Source organism: Myotis lucifugus, unplaced genomic scaffold (assembly GCF_000147115.1).
Source record: "Myotis lucifugus unplaced genomic scaffold, Myoluc2.0 scaffold_57, whole genome shotgun sequence".
Lineage (NCBI taxonomy): Eukaryota > Metazoa > Chordata > Mammalia > Chiroptera > Vespertilionidae > Myotis > Myotis lucifugus.
The window spans coordinates 4,968,844-4,989,997 of NW_005871105.1; the positions used below are offsets into that span (position 1 = coordinate 4,968,844).

The 21,154-nt window shown below is 38.3% G+C and overlaps 1 protein-coding gene across 1 annotated transcript in view; it reads left to right on the plus strand.

The window, feature by feature from the left end:
- CLVS2 (clavesin 2) overlaps positions 1 to 20,117 on the plus strand; it is a 59,059-nt gene extending 38,942 nt beyond the window's left edge. Inside the window, exons 3-5 of the mRNA XM_023754208.1 lie at positions 6,305 to 6,415; positions 12,110 to 12,330; positions 19,360 to 20,117. Coding sequence (XP_023609976.1) covers positions 6,305 to 6,415; positions 12,110 to 12,330; positions 19,360 to 19,447 — 420 coding nt within the window. The 3' untranslated portion in view covers positions 19,448 to 20,117. The remainder of the gene's footprint in view (positions 1 to 6,304; positions 6,416 to 12,109; positions 12,331 to 19,359) is intronic.
- Positions 20,118 to 21,154: the final 1,037 nt, after the last annotated feature.

The window sequence follows — 21,154 nt, forward strand, 5'->3', positions numbered from 1 at the left end:
GACACTGCACAGGATGTTAGTGGTAGGGAATGGGAGCAGGGCGTTGGAACCAGGATAAACATGACTTCCTTAGGAATCTTAGCCTTTTAGAAGATGAGTAGGAGGTGTATAAAGATAGTTAATACATTATAAACATGGATATGAGGCATACAAATAATATTATACCATCTAGAAAGGATACCGTCAAAAGACATATTTAGAAAAACATTGCGTGGCTAGCATGCCAAAGCAGACCAATCTTAGCAAGTTTATATGAGAAAGAAACTAATATTGATGCTATTTAAGGAACCAGTAGGACCAACTGTTACAGTAATCACCTTATACTTTCTATACATAAGCACACTTTTAGAGTGAGTAATACTATGTTGTGTAGCTATGAACCATTATAGAAAACATTATAATTCCAGACTGTTAGATTTTCATGTCATGTACATAAAATTTAATTGAAAAAAGGAAGCACACTCCAAGATGCTTAGAGTAGTATTTTTTTTCTCTGGCTGGTAAGGTTATGAGTGAGTTTTTATAACTTACTCAATGATTTGTATAATAAGCATATTTTATATTTATACTAAAAGCATCATAAAAGAATGGTGCAATATTTTGACATTAGCATAACTTTAGGGATAGAGTTATGGAATTAAAGGTATAATTTCTACAATTCCAAATTATTACTACCAGAGGCCCAATGCACGAAATTCATGCACAGGGCTCAGCCCTCGCAGCCGCGGCAGTTTGCCTCAGCCCTCACAGCCCTGGCTTCATCTGAAAGGTTGTCCAGAAGGATGTCTGGAAGGACGTCTGGAAGGTCATTTGGCTGTCTGGTTTAATTAGCATATTACACTTTTATCATTATAGATATGCACTTTTCTGTAGTGCATATAATAGTTGAAACTAGGTGCTTCAAAAGACAAGTACAAAAAAGGGAGAAAAGCAAAACAAACACATAAAAAAGCCTAATAGATTTAAATCTGAATGGGTTAGTTATACACAATTATTGCTGATATCCATACTGAGGACACTTCTCAACACAATTGATAGGTTTAGGAACTATAGACAACCATGTGACGTAAGACAAAGTTGTGGGTTTACTTCTCAGAGAAAAGTCGATTTTGCTCACATTTCTGACTGCAAACTGTGCCCTGATTACACCAGAAATTATATTGATTTGTTCTCAATATCTCAATTATCTTAACACACAATTTTTATATTTCATCAATATCAATTAAGCATTTGAATAATGTGTGAATAACTAAGATTCTCAAATTTGTTTTCTTGAATAGCTGCACATTTGAAGCAAACATATTTCTGTTAGAAATATATATGAATAATTTACTTGTGTAAATATGATACATATAAATATATTCCTCCACATTATACGTTTACCTCTATGGTCATTTCCAGGTGTGTAAAGTGGGGTTGATAGTTCATATGGTAGCCTCGTATCTAGGAGGTGTGTTCAATGATAGCCCCTATAGTTAACCACTAGCAGTTCTATTAAATGTTTTTCCCACTTTTCAGATAAGGAAATTGTCATGCAGAAAACTAGTTTACTTAAAAAGTAAATATCAGAATCCACTCCATTCAATAAAAACTCATCTAGTTTCATCATGGTACACACACGCGCACACACACACACACATTTTTGAAATGCTGTGAATGTAAAGACGAGTCAGGCACAATCTGGCGCACATGATGGTTGGTTCAAGAAAAAATGGATGTACCACAGAGAGTTAGTGCTTAAAACCTTATTGTAAGAGTGGCAGAAATGAAAGTCAGGAGAGGACTCTGACGACCTCCATTCCCCCGCTTAGCACCGTCTCACCTCCCTCCATCCTTTCACTTCTACTCATGTTCACGTGCTGTCTCATAGTTTGTTGGCTTTGTTCTCTCCCATAGGCCTGCCATGGCCTTCCCTCCTTTTTTTGTCTGATCTACTCTTGCTAATTCCTTAAGACCTATTCAGGCAATATCCTCTCCAGGAAGCTCTTTTTGTTCTGTTCTCTGCTTTTTAACCCACTGCTCTCCCATAAAAGCCTGCCCTCCCCAGCACAGTGCCTAAGTCCATCACTGTCGTTGCCATATTACCCTGAAATCATCTCTCTATTTGTCAGCCTCCACTATTAGACTTTGACTCCTTGGTCTTCATTTCCACCCACCTCATGCATGACCCAATAGGGCAGAAGATAAGGACTAAACAAATCTTACAGCTGGGATTCTGAAGAGGAGGGTTATGTCAATGAGATGCCTTTGAGTAAGATTTAAAGGACAAAGGGCACCGGCAGTCACCTTCCTGCTGCAAGCTCCGGAGGGGTTTGCACCAGTGTCTGAACCCATCTTCCACTGTCTCGGTGCCACTCTGGAGGGTGAGAGGCCTCGAGGACAGCAGCAGTAATAGGGTGGAGGCTGCAGGGTCTTGACCTCTGGGTCACATCTGCAGGGTTGCGACCTCCAAACCAAGAGAGCAGTTTTTCTGTGGTCACATTGGCACCATGGAGAGTAGATATGAAAATATGTGGGGGCATAAATATTGCAGGAGTTTGGATGTGATCAAAATGAGGGGATGAGACTCAGGTTTCCAGTTTCACTTGTAAGAAGCTTGGAAGCTGCCACTCTGTCCGAACAATGAGTGAAAAACTGAACAAACTGAAAAACCAACCACTCTTTCTAGATCCATAAGAGAGGTAAGCATGCAGGGCAAAATACTACCATCAAGATTGAAGAGAGAAGCTAATACAGGAGGGGAATCCGTGGGAGCCAGCGCTGGGGTAGGACAACCTGCACTGTAGTTGACAATGCTGGAGGGTCACTGTGAACGAGGCTGACAGATAAAAGCTCCGGGTGGTGCTTAGTCATCGAGGGGTGGGGTGGGGGGGGGTGGGGAGTCCTCTGCACCTCCAGGAGCCAACAATGTTCTGACAGTAAATAGCGGAGGAAAAAAATCTTGCCGCATTTCTGTCAGGGAAAGAGTCAAAGGACACATTTTGAAATCTGCTAGAGCACTCTGTTCTTAACGTTTGCCCTCAGGAGAAGCTGGTTGACAGAGCCCAACCTGCTGGGGTATTTGAGAGCTTTACTGATCTGGGGGTAGGGAAATACTCACTCCAGGCTACCTGCTCCACCTAAGGGGAGAGAAAGATCTGAAACACTTGTGTGTTCAAAGTCTAGACCAGGGGTGGGCAAACTTTTTGACTCGAGGGCCACAATGGGTTCCTAAACTGGACCGGAAGGCTGGAACAAAAGCATGGGTGGAGTGTTTGTGTGAACTAATATAAATTCAAAGTAAACATCATTACATAAAAGGGTACGGTCCTTTTTTTTTCAGTTTTATTCATTTCAAACGGGCCGGATCCGGGCCGCGGGCCATAGTTTGCCCACGGCTGCTCTAGAGGCACAGGTTCACCAACAGAGTAAGACCTATCTTAGACTATCAAATGCTTTCCCTTCTTCCCACACCTGATCACCACCTTACTAGAGGCCTCTTTACAACAGTTCCTTTAGGCCGGGTACATCATGCCCAGCTAATGAGGAAAACGTTGTAAGGCATACTAAAAAACAGGCAAAATACCACAATTGGAAGAGATAGTGAAAATGTCAGAACCAGACATGGCAGGGATGTTGGAACTCTCAGGCCAGGAATTAAAAACAACCTTGATGACTGCCAAGGGCTCTGCTGGATAAAGAAGACAGCATGCAAGAACAGATGGAAATGTAAGCAAAGATGAAAACCCTAAAATGAAATGCCAGAGACCACAAACACTGTAACAGAAATGAGGAATGCCTTTGATGGCCTTATTAATCGACTAGACATGGCTGAGGAAAGACTCTCTAAGCTTGAGGGTATATCAATGGAACCTCCCCCCGCCCACTGAAAAGCAAAGATAATAAAAGCTGAAAAAGCAAAACAAAACAAAACAAAACAACAAAAACTCAGAAGAAAGTATCCAAGGGCTGTGGGACAACTATAAAAGGTATAATATAAGTATGTGGCAATACCACAGGAGAAGAGAGAGAAAGGGAATGAGAAGTATCACAGTGAGGGGAAGGAAATAAGGATTATGTCCTTGTTTTGGCCTCTGATGCCTGAGAGGTGGCATTAAGTCAGAATTTTAACCAAGATGTAGTTGTTTTCAAATCAGTGTTTTTCCTTCTCTTTCACCCTATCTCAAATATTATCTGATCATGTTGTCCTGTATCTAAAGATGTAGTCAGGAGACCCCATGACATCTTATGTGAATTATGTGTATACGTGTGCATATTCATCTTTTCAGGATAGAAGAAAAATGACCTGGACATGATTCTCAATGTTTAAAAGCTAAGACTTTTGGCTTAATAACTTGAGAGCTGGTGTTCATTCAGTTCTGCTCTAGAGATCAGATGCCCGTTCAGGAGTATGTGTTAGAAGCATACTGCTTTAGGGATTCAGTGGGGTGGACATTCTGAAGGGAATCTGCAGGGCAGCATTTCTGATAATGGCAGACATTTGGAAAAGAATTTTCTTTTCATGGAGAGAAGAGAATAAGTGAACTGTGTTGTATCATATAATGGTATGCTATACAACAGTGACAATGAACTCTAGATACGCACAACATGTATAAACATCAATACAATGTACCTCAAAAACAATGTGATATGACAACAGAAGAATACACCCACTATGATGATGATTTTATGAAGTCTAAGTACTCAGTACGTTTTAGGAGTATATATATATATATGAAAAATATTAAAATACATAAAATATAGAATAAATATAATATTTATGTTTTTATAATATTTATAAAATGTAAGCCAGGGAAATTCTTATATTTGAAATATAATGTGAAATTTAAAAATGTGGGGGAGGGTGAAAGATTATGAACACAGTGAACTTCAAGATTACCAATGATTTGCTGAGTGGAGGGCACATGGGTGTTTATCTTGGCATTCTTTTTATTTTATATACATTAGTTATCTTCTTTTCATATATAAAAATGTCATAAGTTCGAAACATACTTGTCTGCATTTCTTCCTGATTCGTTTATTTCCATTATAATAACCTTTTGATGAATGAAACTACAAATTTATGAAAGAAGTAATGACATTGACATAAAAGGAATCACATTTTACCTTTAGCTATTCTAATTTATTTATTGTTTGAAGTCATGTGGGTTTTTTATAGTGTGTTATTCTCAGAGACAGAGATTAGTTTGCAAAAATGCTCATGGGCTCTGAAAAATCAGTATGCAAAACACTAATTAATTACTAATGCTCATAAGTGTCCCCTCAAACAACATATATTAATGGGATTATATTATGCATGTTTTTTAATCTTTTGAATCTTGTTCAAGGAGCATTTAATTTTACAAAATACATGTAAAATTGTTTCAGTTTCTTTACTTTTGTTTCTACTATAAGGAGAATCTAGAAGAATGCCAATTATGATGATGTCACTTGAGAGACATTTGTAGTGGTATAGTTTTTTTAAAATAGACATCAATAGTCAATTCAGTGTGGCGTTCTGAACTAGTCGCAAGAATCAGGTCTGTTTATGTGGAATCCATAGCACTGTCAAATGTTGCAGTTAATTCACTTATCCCTTCCTGTTGTGGAATGACTTTGGGACTTCAGATGCAAACCTTACACGGGTGAGTTCTTGCCAAAGCAGAGGCTGGCCTTATGAGAGCCCCATTTCCAACGGTGAGGCGAGCTCAGAGGGTTTCGACTTTTATTTAATCTGGCAGAATCCATCTCCAAATTCCTCACACTACAATTCTAGGTGTTTATTTTGCTTAAGTGCATTTCCTTTTATTAAGAGTTGAAATAAGGAAAGGAGAATGTTTATTATAAAGTTGATAAGAGAAAGAGAATGAGTTTTGATATCTGACAGTGTTCACATTATAGATGACTGCAGTGAAATTTAATAAACCATTTTAATTTAAATACACTTTAATATAAGTATTATAATTTAATTGAAACACTTATCTATCATAGGTTCATTATTTGACAAATTTCTAATGTCTTTTATTTATGTTTCTTGACCTATAATGGCTGTTGGCAGTTTGCAGGCTTAATATATGACATTCTTAAACATGCTGAAGTTCTTATCAATAATCTATTCTTGCAAAGAATTTGCTTTATTACAAATTGTTTCTGTTTTTGTATGAAAGTTAGTGTTTAAGGTGACAAATATCTTCCCTTCTTCTCCTAACTACAGATAATCTCATTTAAGTGTGTGGAGTAAAAAATTTGTCTATCATATGACCTTCCCCAAACCTTCGCCAGATATTAAAGCATGTTGGATTTTCTTTCCCTCATGTTCCCCTAGGACAGTTTCCCAGCCCGATTCGGAGGAATTCATTTTGTCAACCAGCCATGGTATATCCATGCCCTGTATACTGTAATCCGGCCTTTCCTAAAGGAGAAGACGCGGAAAAGGGTATTTGTTTCTGTCTTTATATCATTTCACCTGCTCCATTCAATGAGTTATGTTGCACACTGTGTACATAATAGTATCGTAAATGTGCTTGTATATTGTATATAACTTCAATATACAGTGGAGCCTTGACTTACGAGTGTCCCGACTAACGAGTTTTTCGAGATACCAGCTGTCTCTCGGCAGATTTTTGCTTTGAGTTGCGAGCTAAAATTCGGGTTACGAGCCAGCTTCAGATACCCCACCGCTAGTTGGCGCAGCGAACGTCACAGTGAACACCACAACGTCAGCCCAGCATCATGTGTCTCACTCGTTCACTTTTTGATTTGACATATGAGTAATTTGAGTTACGAGCTCCGTCACGGAATGAATTAAACTCGTAAGTCAAGGCCCCACTGTACAAGACATTTTATAATTCTCAAAGTCATGTGATTAATTCTGAACAGTTTATCTGTGAGAGAAATATTTCAAACCAGCTCTCCTATTTTTCCACAAATTTGGAGAGCATTTTAGCACATTCATTATATATTAATGCCTCAGTTTAAAAGTAAAGAAAAAAAAGCCATGTTACTATATAGTTATTGGTATAGTTAATATCAAGTAGGCCTAGACAAAAGCTATAATTTTATAAATTGATAAGTGGAGTTAGTTATTTCACAATATATATTGCATTGCATATAGTGAATTTTGTGGTAGTTAATATGATTTTGCGGTAATTGTCATGATCAATCACACACTTCAGAAAGAATATTTCTACAAATTTCTAATTTGTAGAAATATTAATATCCCTTTAAATTACAAGTTACTTGAGTTCTTAGATTTGGTTTCATCTAATAATGAGGATATTGAAAGTACATACAACAAAATTATTTTTCTGAGAATGAGATAATTCATAGAAAGCATTTAGCACGGTGCATGGCACATGGTAAAGGAGGAACACATTTTATTATCCTATATAATAAAAGGCTAATATGCAAATTGTCCCCTCGACCAGAAGTTTGACCAGGGGACGGGGCCGGCCAACTGCCCGTGGCCCCTCCCCTAGCCGGCCCTGCCCCCAACCTCCCCCCCCCCCGCCCCATGCATGAATTCATGCACTGGATGAATTCATGCACTGGGCCTCTAGTCTTCTATACATATAAAAGCCCAGCGACCCAACAGCGGAATGACCAGAACGACCTGTCGACCAGTCGCTATGATGCACACTGACCACCAGTGGGCAGGCGCTCAACACAGGAGCTGCCCCCCGGTGGTCAGTGCACTCCCACAGTGGGGGTGCCACTTTGGCTGACCGGGATGAGTGGCACTCCCACAGAGGGCCGATACCCGCAGGCCACGCCCCCCACCAGTGCACAAATTCATGTACTGGGCCTCTAATTAATTAATAATATTGATTTTAAAAATGCATTTTAATGGACATTATTTTATTTTATCCTCCAAACATCTCTGAAAGTAAGCTTAGTAAGCATTCTGTCCTATTTCAGAGCGGAGAAAAGTAAGTCTTAGGATGGATAAGTAACTGGCTTAGTCATTTATACAGCTGTGAGGTGGTACAGCAATAGTTGAATCAAAATAGCTCCATAGTTAGAGCTATTTTTACCATTGTGCTGTGACCAACTTTCAGATGATTAGTTCCATAATAAAATATAGCTCTAAATCCACAGGGAAGATAATTTTCCATGTTCCTCGGTGAACAAAAAGGCACTTCAGTGACTTCAGTGTCATAGGAGTGGGAATGAGAAAAAATTGTTAAATATATGTTTGGATCAAACATCAGTGATAGAGTATTTTCTGTTTATGAATTTGTTGAAAATATCCCAGTAGTTTAGGAGGAAGAATTCAGTAAACAATTATAATGGATATTGGGAATTGTTTCTACCACTGGGTCTCAGATTAATTTACATTTTAGAATTTAGAAAAATGGATTGATGGGTCTCACAAATAACACTTGCAAATGTTATGAAAGGATAATCAGGTGATCCCAAACACCTGCTGGAGCTTTCAGTGCAAATTATACTAGTGAAGGCTCTTGTGGCAGTCACTCTGCCACAGCTTGTTTTAAATTCCTTACATATGTTAACTCATTTAATTCTCAAAGCAAGGCTTATTGTTTTCTCCTTTTATAGAGAAAAAATTGGGCTAGATGGGTAAGCAATTTGCTCTAAATCACTGCTAGGATGTAGTAGAGTTGAATGTGTGCGTTTGCCCAGAATGCTGTTCCAGGTAGAGGGAATAACAAATACAAAGGTCCTTAGGTAGAGATACTCCTGGTGTATATAAGAAACAGCGAGGAGGCCAGGAGGGCTGGAGCATAATGGACTATTTTGGGAGGAAAGGGAAGCGGAGGACTGGGTAGGAGGGATTATGGTGTGCTGGGTCATATCGGGCCTTGGACACTGCTACAAGGATCCAGACTTTCAGTCAGAGTGAAATGAGAAGGATTTGGAAGACTTTGAGTATAGGGGTGGTTGTTCTGCTATGATCTTAACATGACTGTTCTGTTGAAAAGGACTGAAGAGGATCATGTCTAGAAAACCAAGAAAGCTTCAGGTTTTGAGGTTATTAGATTGAATCTGACAATTCCAACAATGCCTGTACAGATGCATTTCTAGCATTATTCCACATGGAAGTGAAATATCTGAACTTCAGCATTTTAATTAAAACTGTCCATGACTTGGAATTTTTCATTTGAGAAAGTAATTATAGGTTAAAGCACCTTTGATTTTTATTTGTGTCATCAATGTACAATGCAAAACGATTATAATTCCTTGCTAGTGCTCCAACGAATTCAACATCACAATCTTACTGAAACACCTTATACTTCAGGTGCCCCCCACCAGTGCACAAACACCTGGTTCTTCATTTTCTTAAATTAAATGAAGTGACTTTGAGTCTCCAACATACTCTATTGATGGGAAGGAATAACCACCCACCTTAGGTGTTATAGGGGGTCCCTTTTCAAACTCTCAGCAATACCAGGAATGTTTCATGCAGAAACATGAACTTCTTAGCTATCATGACAGCTTCGCACATCTTCATTGTTTGAGCCAGTATTAGTTTCTTGAATGAAGGCCTCCTTCTGCTCTCAAGATGCTCCCAGAAAAAAAGAGCATCTTTGCTGGAGCTGGCAGCCAATGGCTGGGCTTCAACCCACTACCTGAGTGCACTCTTCAGCTAGTTCATGGCTGTGGTCTTGCCCATCCCGAAGAGCTGACAGCTGACAGGTTTCACTTCTAGTTCTGACAAATATATGGTGGACTCACTCTTCTCTTCCTTGTTAAATTTCAAAAGTATTCCACCCTCCTTTCTGCTTCAGTCACCTAGCACATTTTCTTTAATGCCACAGGTTAAGAAAATAAAAGTTGGAGGTCTGGATTGAATATATGGACTTTCCGTGTGTGGACAGTATTTAAAGCCATGAGAGTGAATAAAATCACCAAGGAGTGAGTATAGTTACAGAAGAGAATAAATTCAAGAATGGAACCCTGGAGCTCTCTGGCATTAAGATGTTGGGGTAATTAAGGAAGAATCAGCAAAAAAGACTAAAAAAAAATCGATCAATGTAGGAGAAAATCAAAAGATCCTGAGTACAAATGTTTTCATGAGGAGCATCATCTACTATACCCAGTGCTGAGAGTTCAAGAAAAATAAGGACTGAGAAGTGGACAATGAATTTAGCAGTGAAAAAAATCTTGACAAGAGCAATTTACTGTGTTGGAAGGCAAAATCTATTTTCATTGGATTCAGGGAAAATGAGAGAATATTTGAACAATAAATATAGACAATTTTTTATATGTTTTGCAATAAACGAAGGAGAGAAATGGGATAATAACTGGAGGCTGAAGTAGGTCCAAGAGAGGTTTTATGTATCTGTATAGATAGGGGAATAGAAGAGTTGGCATGTTTGTTCTCTGATGGGAAAGAGCCAGTAGAGTGAGGAAATTTGATGATGCGAGAGAGACAGAATTGCTTAGGAAGTATAATTGAGTAGAAGAGAAAGGATGAATTCTAGTACACAGGTGGAGAAGTTGGCCTTTGTAAAGTTTATCCTTCATTGTACTAGGAACAACGGCAAAGCATATGGGCACAGATGCTGGTGGGTGGGTATCATCTGGTTGCCCTATTTTTTCAGTGAAAGAGGAAACAAGGCCAAAGCTGAAAGTGGTGTTGAGAGAGGAGGTAACAGAGTGTCAGTGAAAAGGGAGGAAGTAGTGTGCTGGATGACATTGATTTCCCCAAGGATTTCTTACCATACGTCTTGCATGACTTGAAAGAGAAGGTTTCTTACATGAAGTAATGCATCTGATAAACTAAAGGTTATATACCTAATAAAATAAGGGTTTCAGATGCTAGAGCTTAACTTTCCAAGGAAAAATTCCTTTAATTTCCTATGAGAAGAACTTAGCAGTGTGTGTGTGTGTGTGTGTGTGTGTGTGTTTCCTGGGCTGTTGTGCTCTGCAAATAGGAGTGGGAAAGTATAAAGTTTGCAATTAATTTGATGTACTTGGGACAGATGACATCTTCCACCTCCGCAGGTCCTGCATCACATATTCCAGGCAGCTGTTTTTTCTGCCTATTTTGGCCAGTGACTTGCTCTCATCTGCTTTCACTATTGAAATCACTTGTTGATTGGTGACACCCATCCTTTTATTTTAGTTGATATTATAGACTAATCTTTCTTTGTTTTCCTACATATTAACTTCAATAGATTCTAAAAGTATGAAAAACAAAGACAAATGTGTTAGCCTATTCATCTTGAACCTGAAGTATGAAATCATTTCTGTCATTTATAAATTATACTTCTTAAATAAATATTATATAACTTTATACGAGATGACAATGCTTTACCTGAGAAGACTGATTTGCAGGTTTGAGATTGGAATGAAAGAAAAGAGGTAGCAATTTATGGGAAAACAGATCTTGAGTCTGTGGCTTGAATAATTTTTCAGTTTAACAAAAAAAGCTCTATGTCAGTATTATCCATAATTAATATACCCATACAGCTTTACATTTTGAATCCATTACTTCATTTTCTATTTGAACAGTAAACATGGAAATCTTGAGTAGAGAAGATGGTGAAAACACTGTAGAACATAAGTCCTTTGGGACATGAACCTTCGCTTAACCTTTCATTATGATGATGCTAATCTACTTTTATTTACATCACATACTTTGCATTACAAAGTGGTAATTTAGTGGTTACAGTGTTCTCATTTTACGGATGATAAAGAGAAGGCCATACCAGTGACAGCTTTGGGGCTCAATAACTTGGATGGGCTTTGCAGTTGATGAGTCCCTTCTGAGAAGAATCTGTCTTAATAGCATTCATTATGCACATCATCAGCTTTGCACAACTAACATCAGAATGATGTACAGATCAACATGCACATTAGATTCTTCTAATGAACCTGGCTATGAAGCAGAAAACCAAATTCTGGTTCCAGCTCTTTAACCCAATAACTAGCAGACCTTCTAGAAGCTACTTAAAGTTCCCTAACCTCAGAATTTTTATATGAAATACAAGGATGACAGTAGCAGCCTGCCTGTTTCACAGAGTGGGTAAGGGACTTAAATATTTTAATGGGCATAGAAAACTCTTGCTTCTGCTCTTGCTCTTGTTACTCACTCCCCACAGCATTTGGGTAATATTGATTCTCCTCTGTGTGTTTTCCCCCACCTCTCTTCTTGTGTTTGTAGATATTTTTGCATGGTAACAACCTAAATAGTCTACACCAACTAATTCATCCTGAGATCCTGCCCTCTGAGTTTGGAGGAATGCTGCCCCCTTATGACATGGGAACATGGGCAAGAACACTGCTCGACCACGAGTATGACGATGACAGTGAATACAACGTGGACTCCTACAGCATGCCTGTGAAAGAAGTGGAAAAGGAGCTCTCCCCCAAGTCCATGAAGAGGTATGCGGGAGGTACCTGGGAAGTGGGCTAGGGTCAGGGCAGAGGCAGCCCAGGTCTAACTCCAGGTTTTATATTTTTGAAGGCAATATTTGGTGAGATTTTAAAGCATTTTATGCCCCCATGTTTGGATGTCTAGGAATTTTGAGTCAAAGATAGTCATTTGAGCTAACCTGAACTCAGTGTTGTTGAAGATTCACAGACAATCTAGCAGGGCCCTAAGAAGTCACCAAATCCAGTGATTTTTCAAATTGCACTTCAGGGTTCTGGTTGGGTTTCTCAGGCCAGGCAGGTGGGGTGGGGACGGTGCCCATTTCCACTGCAATGAAAATGACTCCTTCTTTCTAAGCAGTTTATTAGACTTCTGTGTAAGATTTCATTTGAAGAAAGGGATCCATAGCAAACACTAAAACACACACACACACACACACACACACACACACACACACTAATATTCAAAGCTATGTTCTCTTTACAATATTTCTGCCAGGTTTCTGTTCAAAGGTCTAGCCATTCCTGGGGCAATTCCTGGGGCAAAACATTCTACTTCCTTACAGCTTTAATCTTTATAAAATTCACTGTTGCCAAACTGGTTTGGCTCATTGGATAGAGCATCGGCCTGCGGACTGAAGGGTCCCAGGTTCGATTCCGGTCAAGGGCATGTACCTTGGTTGCGGGCACATCCCAACTGTGGGGGTGCAGGAGGCAGCTGATCGACCTCTCTCATCGATGTTTCTAACTCTCTATCCCTCTCCCTTCTTCTATGTAAAAAATCAATAAAATATATTTAAAAAAATAAAAATAAAATTCACTGTTGAGTCAGACTCCCTGCTTCGACTATCACAGTATTCCCATGATTATTTTCTTTCAATCAATACATATTTATTGAACACATGATCTGGAATAGGCATGTTCCTAGGTGTTTTGGATCCAATGTGGATAAAATGTACATCCAGCAATGGAGGGTGGGGGAGTTGCCAGACATGCACAGATGTATAACTGAGTTTGCATTCTGTAGCACATAGAAGGTATCTAATTCCCAGGTTGCCCCAGGCCACACCAGCCCAGGGTTCATGTGAAAAATGTAACAAGTGTTATTGATTATTAGTTCATTTCCCATCATTGAAAAAAAGGAACCACAGTCTTGCAAGTCTCTCCTCACCTAGCTCAGGCAGGACCCAAGAGCATCTTACATGTCATCCCAAACACTGTCTTGCATCCTTCCCTGATGAAAGCCTTATGGTCCTTCTGTCATTGCTCTGACTGATGCAGTGACATTTCTGTTCTCTGAGCTGGTCTCTTTTTTGCTGTTACTACTGTAGGTGTGTGCGTGTGTGATGTCTTCCTCTCCCTAGGCTGCTCTACCTCTCCTTGGAGAGGATGAAAAGGCCAATGACATCTCCTGCTTTAATTTCTCCACTAAGCATAAAGTTTATGTTTAAATCAAGTGTAGGCTTCTCAACTCCCTTTTCTCAAAACAGGACTTCTTAATTTGAGTTCTATGTCCTAAACAATGGGGTTTACAGATGGGCTCTTGAAGGGGTTTATTAAGTACTAAAAGTTGTCTTCAAAGCTGTGTATGAAAAGGTCTGAATATATATAGTACATTTGTAAGGTATATATTTCATCAAATTCTCCAAAAAGCTTTCTAAAATAAAAATATTTAAAAGTCATTGCCTCAAAATGTCTGGTTTCTTCTTATAAGATAATCTTTTTTAAATATACATTTTTATTAATTTCAGAGAGAAAGGAGAGAGAGAAACATCAGTGACGAGGGAGAATCACTGATTGACTGCCTCCTACACGCCCCCTACTGGGGATCGAGCCCACAACCTGGACATGTGCCCTGACCGGGAGTCAAATAATGACCTCTTGGTTCATAGGTCGACACTCAACCACCGAGCCACGCTGGCCGGGCTAAAATAATAATCTTAATATTAGTTGTTGCAATCTACTGTTTACTATATACTTCTCATGAATTAGGCCCTTACTAGGTGCTTTTTTTTTGGTAACATTCATTTGATCCTCACTGCAACCCTGTCAAACACATATTGTAATTGTATCTCCAAAGTTACATAGTCTATATGCAGTGAAACAGGGGTTCCAATCCATGAGGTGTGAAGTCTTCTATGTTGTTGACATGAACTTTGTCTTCCCTCCCATGACAGTGTGACACAGAGAACCCTCACTGTAGAACTGAGCTATATAAAGATTCAAAGACAACTGACATAGGTCGTTTCTTTGGCCAACTAGCAATGCTCATTTCTTTAAGCTTTTCCTTCCATGACTTAAAGAAATATTAACTAACGTAATCCTCTCCTCTGAGCACATTTCTCTCAATAACCTCCAAGACCTTAGCTGTACTCTGCTCAAAATCAGAGCATTTCACTTCTCTGCTTTAACTTTTTAATGTCTGCTGATTATACAATATAAAATCAACTCCATATTGGGGCTCACATGGTGCTACATGATCTGATCCTGCCTACCTCTCTTTTCTGTTTGTTTACCTTTTCTTTCCTCTCCTCCCTTTCAGACACAACGTCCTTTTTTATCCTCCTTCAGCCTCTGCATCTTGATCCTATCGAAGGGTCTTTATACTTGTCACCTCTGGTTGGAAGGCTCTTTTCCTACATTGTCCAATGGCTGGCCCAGTCAAAGGTCATCTGCTGAAGAGGTCTTTTGATCTTTCTCGATCACCAGGTCCTAATCAGTTCTACTTCTTCCTCGTTCTAGTCACCTCCTTTATTTATTTTTTTCCATAGCATTTACCAGTCCGTGAAGTGCCTTATTTTATTTAATTTTATACCCAACCCCCAGTGTAAGCTTCATGGAGACTTCAGTGTTTTTGTCTACCCTGTTCTCTTCTGCATCCCCAGTACCTGGAGCAGGGCCTGGCACACAGGGTGCTCACTAGGTACGAGCTGAGAAAGGAAGGAGTCCTCTACTGTCTGTCAGTGGCCCCTGTTAAGTGCCATGTTGAGAACTGAACAGGTAACATCTGACACTGTTCCTACTTGCACTGAGGTTTCGGAATTCTGGCTTTGCAGTGTGGACCTCATTGGCCTCCTTTGTTTCTGTTGTTGTTTTGTTCAGGAAGCCAGAGCACATTGCTGACTCATATTGTACTGCCTAAAACTAGTAAGTCTCTTTCCAAATTCTCATAATTCTCTATTTCTGAGTATAGCTTTTTCCTCCAAGCACATTACTTTAATCGATGATACCATCTTGTTAGATTTGGCTCAGTCTAGCCACCTTTTGAAGTCTTTATGGATCCTGATTTTTTTTTCTCCAATTAATTAGGCCATTTTGTTCCCTGCACACTTGGCTCACAGCACATCGACCTCCCAGCCCTGGAGTTTCTTGCTTCTGATGTGGGCTGCTTATGTTTTTTAGACATGCTTTGTTTGGTATAGGCTTTGTATCACATGAAGCTCTTATTGTTCTATTTGAAAACTTCTGAAAGAATGAGATTCAGAAAGTTATTTTACCTGACTCTCATCTTCTCCATCTCAGGAAATGGCAGTTCCCCACTTCTCTATTTCCTTTTTTAGATTTATGCCATACTCAGAGAGGGAAAGAAAAATCATTCCTTCACCAAAGAGTTGTAGATAATTCTTCCGTGGGGTGAATTTAGCTAGGTGTGTAGGAAGAAGACTTGTCCCCCTGTGTAGAATTGTGGAGGAATCGTATAGTCACGTGAAAAGACACAAAGTTCAGTAGATTGTGGGTGCCTTAAACTGGGCAAGTGTCTTTGACCTCATATCTCTAATACCTAGGATAGTGCCTGGCACATAACAATTTCAGTGAGCAACAATACTGTTATGCAAATATGACTTTCAGTTTTATTGAATAATATTTAACATCTATTGCTACTACTTGCCAAAACCTAACTAATGTTTTTTTTTAAATATATATATTGACTCCTTTGCTTCTCTAAACAACTAGGTAGTAGTAGTCCAAACTTATTAATGAGGAGACCCAATACAGAGAAGGTAAGTAACTTCCCCATGTCACATAGCTACAAAGTAGTGATGCTAATATGGGAACACAGGCAATAGTATTCCATACGTCGTTTCCTTGACTGCTACCATGTGCTGTCTGCCAGTATTTGTGCTGGGGTTTACACATGAATTATTGCATTTGATCCTTAATACATCTGTATGATGTAGGTGCTATGTCCCCCATTTTATAGATAAGAGAACAAACTTTTAGGAAGTTTAAGTAGCTTTCCCACAGTCCCAGAGATAGCAAATAGCAGAACTGGAATCCCTTCTGTTCAAAATCTAGCCTCTTAAACACTAAGGTATAGTATAATATTGCTATAGTAGATGCATAATAAATGAATGAGCGATACCTGGATAATTAAATTTAAATTATTTGTTTTAGTAAAAAATAAAAGTTATGGCAAAGACAGTAGAGGCTGTGTTGAGACTGTTGAGATGTCCTATGACTTCATGATGGACAACGTCCTCTATTGCAGCTGAAACAGACCAATTCATTAACTGTGATGATCCTGCACAAATAACCCTTTGTTTTGTATAAAAGAACTACAATAACAATAGCAATTTTGTTGGATTAAAATAACAGTACATTTGTGGCAATTAAACACCCCCAAAATCTTAATCATCTGAATCGGAAATGGTTTCTGCCTGGCTTGTTTTATTAAGGAATAGTTGCACACGTGGGGCCAGTCTTACATCTGTAGTGCATGATGAAAGGAAGCTAGGAACTTAATCCCAGATAGTATAGCCCACTATAATTTCAAATGTTATTAAAGTCATCATATCCTCTGATATTTTTAAAAAATAGGCAAGGACCATAAAGATTTAAAAGATCGTGTGTGTGTGTGTGTGTGTGATGTGTGTTTTCACAAAACATTTTGGCAAATGCTGAAGTTGTGTCCTTTGCACTGTCTGAAGAGCTTTGGTGTGTACTCCTTGAATGTTATTAGCTAGACCTCAACATTTAAACAATAGACTTCACTTTATGAGAATTTAAAAATACATTTTCTGTTAAGAATTTCTCCACAGGATAAATTGCTATTCATTTTGAATGTTTAATACCGAATTTTTTCAGTATGGAAACTATTTATTGAGTAGAAGTTAAAACCTTGAGATCCTACTGTGTAACAGCCTGTGGAACACATTGTGTTTGCATCAGGAGAGACACTGATAAGGTCCCTGCTCATGGAATATATAGTGCAGTGGGTACCAGTATCAAGCTAATACTTTAGTGCAGTCATCTTGGGAAACCAATTTTTTAGTTGTCTAAGAAAAACAGTTTTAAAGGTCTGATGGCTAAATATTAAAATGTATTTCATTGTGCTTTTTCCGAGATAAATTATTATTGTTACCTTCCCTCCCTCTGGGTCCCCTTCTATCCTGCTCTCCCCATAGACACACTTCAACTTCGGTCAGTTTCCTTTCTGACCTAAGCACCTAATGCCTAGCATTGAGATAAAACGGTAAAAATGAATTATGAAAAATGAATTATAAATCTCCCTGTGTTAGTATTCCCACCTTCCTTTCATTCTCTCTTTAGAAAGGAATTTAAGTTTATTTAAGTGAAGGACTGACTTTATCCGTTAATCCTGTAATTATTTTTGCTTTGATAATTAGTTCCATTGCTTTTCTTTTTCATTAGCATGTGCAGTTGTAGTTTAGCTTCTAGTCGTTCTGTTTGAAAGTTAATGAGGTCTGCTAAGAGGCACTAGCCAATTGGCTGGAATGCAGCAGCAGGGGGAAAATTCATTACCACGGAGAATTGTAAAAGGGCAGCTGCTTCCTTAATGCTGGAGCTATTCCGATGGCAGCTTCCTGCCCCAACAGTAGCATGTCTCATTAACTCTCCTCCTTGCCCATTTTATGTTGTTTCCTAATATATAATTCCCACCTGCTATCAAAGGCCTGTGGAAGGGGTTTTCAAAGTATTTGCTTTGCTAGTCATAAAGAGCTGCTGTCGAGACAAAAGGGGTTTTAACTTAAATTAAAAAAAAATTAAATGCTTTATGTACTATATAAGCAAGTTAGACACTTGTATAACTTACAAAGCAATCCCCCCGATAAGTGTTGCACCCACCTGACACCACATATATTGACTATTATTGACTATATATTGACTATTGTTGACTATATTTTCAATGCTGTACTTTACATCCCTGTGACTCTGTTCTAACTGCCAGTTTGTACTTCCTAACCCCTTCGTCATTTTCACCAAGCCTCCGGGGTTTTAACTTCTTAAAAGTCTTAAAACATTTCACAAAATTTCAAGAATAAGATTGATTTTATTCAAATAGTCTAGTGGGAGACTGAACAAAACTCACATTCAAATTTTGACTTTTTTCCTGATGTGATCATGAAAAATAAAAAGTGTTGGTTCAAACATGCACATTTAAGTTGAATGTGTTTCAAAGAACTCTTTAAGACAGGACTCAAGGCTCCTATCATTTTTAGTTTAGGTCTCATAACAATAATTTTACTGTAATAATTTCCCATTTGGAATACTAGTACATCTGTCTTACAGTAGAAAGTCCCAGTCTCAAAGAACTTAACCTTATTGCTCGGCCAGCCAGTGTGGCTCAGAGGTTGAGCATTGACCCATGAACCAGGAGGTCACAGTTTGATTCCTGGTCAGCCTGAGTTGCGGGCTCAATCCCCAGTCGGGAGCATGCAGGAGGCAGCTGAACAATAATTCTGTCTTATCATTGATATTTCTCTCTCTCCCTCTCCCTTCCTCTCTGACTTCAATAAAAATATATTTTTAAAAAAAGAACTTAAGCCTATTATTGTGTACTTAGGATCCTTTGCTGTTGAGTATTCCATTTAGAGGCCAGAGGGGATTGTTTTCTCGGATGCAAAAACCCCACCGAAAGTGTCTCTCTCTCTCTGCATGTGCAGCATTCTCAGCTTATAAATCCCTTGATGAAAAGGGAGATAATCTGATTCAGTGAGAGCAGCAATCATGGAGAAAAGACAGACAAGAGAATGTGATTATTTGGTGATAGCTCACTAACATTGGCTTTATCATTTCCAGATCCCAATCAGTAGTGGACCCTACAGTCCTAAAACGCATGGATAAAAATGAGGAAGAAAACATGCAACCTTTGCTCTCTCTGGACTGATACCTGCTCTATACTCTCCATGGATTAGAAATGAAAGGTACTTGTTTTCAGCAACAGGGACAGCACTGTGGAGGAATTACCAGCTGGAAACTTATTTATTCTTGTCTATGTAGCATACTATATAATAAGGCATCAGGCTTTCCCCTTTGCCTGAACCATGGGGGCCCTAGTCTGGATTAAAAAGTGAATAATTTATTCTGTAAGTGCCAAGTCCTTTGTAAATACAATGTAATCTTTATGTCAAGTTTGTAAATTTTGGTAATAACTAAAATTGGAAAAGTTTGGCCCATGAGTTCATGCCAGTGATGTGAACTATTACAAAAATAAAAGACACATACATAATCAAAGCTAATTAAATGAAGCCCTGATTCCTATGAAGCCATATTTCAGCTCTCATCGTGATGTTTCATTGTTTTTATCTGAAACTCTGTCATATTCAAATGTACTTTTAATGGGCACAAGGAACTAGATGACTATAGGAAATTATTATGATAAATGTATTTCCTGTCTAGTGATTTTCAGTTTACAGAAAATGTGTTCTAGTAACTATCACTGGCCTTGCATTTTGGAGACAAGGAATGGCGGATAATCTGGTAAATTGAACACTTAAACTCTTACATATTGTTTAATTCCTGGAGTCTTGTAAAAGAATATGTTCCCCAAAGTAAGATGTGGAATTCTGAGAGTGGATCTTTTTAAAAAATGCTGTCTTCACAATGTATCCTTTATTCAAGACACTCCCCACCCCCATTGAATCCCTGCCTGATTTATTTTAAGAACATTTTCCCCTCAAAATTCTTTGACAAGGAGAAAGAGAACTCATACATAGTGTTTTGACTGGTAATTTTGAACATAAAAGTTCCTACATACAGATAAGGGGCTAATTTCCAATTATTTTGCACTGGGTCAAAAATGTATATTCACAAACACATATATATTTTTACTGAACTCTAATAAATCCTTGATGTGACAGGCTTATGAAATAAATCATCCATATTCAATGGTTTTAGAGATGGTATAGATATTACATGAGATGCTAACTCTGGAAAACTACTTCTAAAGTTAATGAAAATGAGGTATAGTGAAACAGACTTTTAGTGAACCTATTTAAGGGAATTCTAACTTAATTTATAATGTACTCTTCAATCTGTGCCATTTTAGTGAAATGTATTTTTCAAAACAATAAGTCTCAACTTAGTGTAGGCAGTATCAAGTGATCAACAGTGCTACATACAGTTTTTCTCAATTTCAAGTTAATTATCCTAATGATCCTATAAGTACACATTTTCTTTTCAGAAAAGATTGAAAGAACACATTGCATCCAGGAGACATAATGGAAGCATCTGAGGGCATCTGAGATAGCATATTATACTTTAAATATAGATTTGGAATCCTTATGTTACTGAACGTTTTTATTTCATAAAAATTCTGCAATTATAGCACATTTTAAAAATCTTACTTTAAATTTCAAATTCCAGTGTGAAAAAAGCAAAAATTTTACCACCTCTTCAGAGTGGAAATTTTTGAGATTGAGAACTCACCATTAAAATATCCTCTTGAAAGAAAAATATTTCAAGGAACTCTTGGAAACCAACAGAAATAAAGTCATGTAGCAGCCTTTACAGACTTTTTCACTAAAAACTTAAAATTTTTCAGTTATAATTCTACAGTCAATAATCTTAAAATCAAGATCAGTACATCAATCTG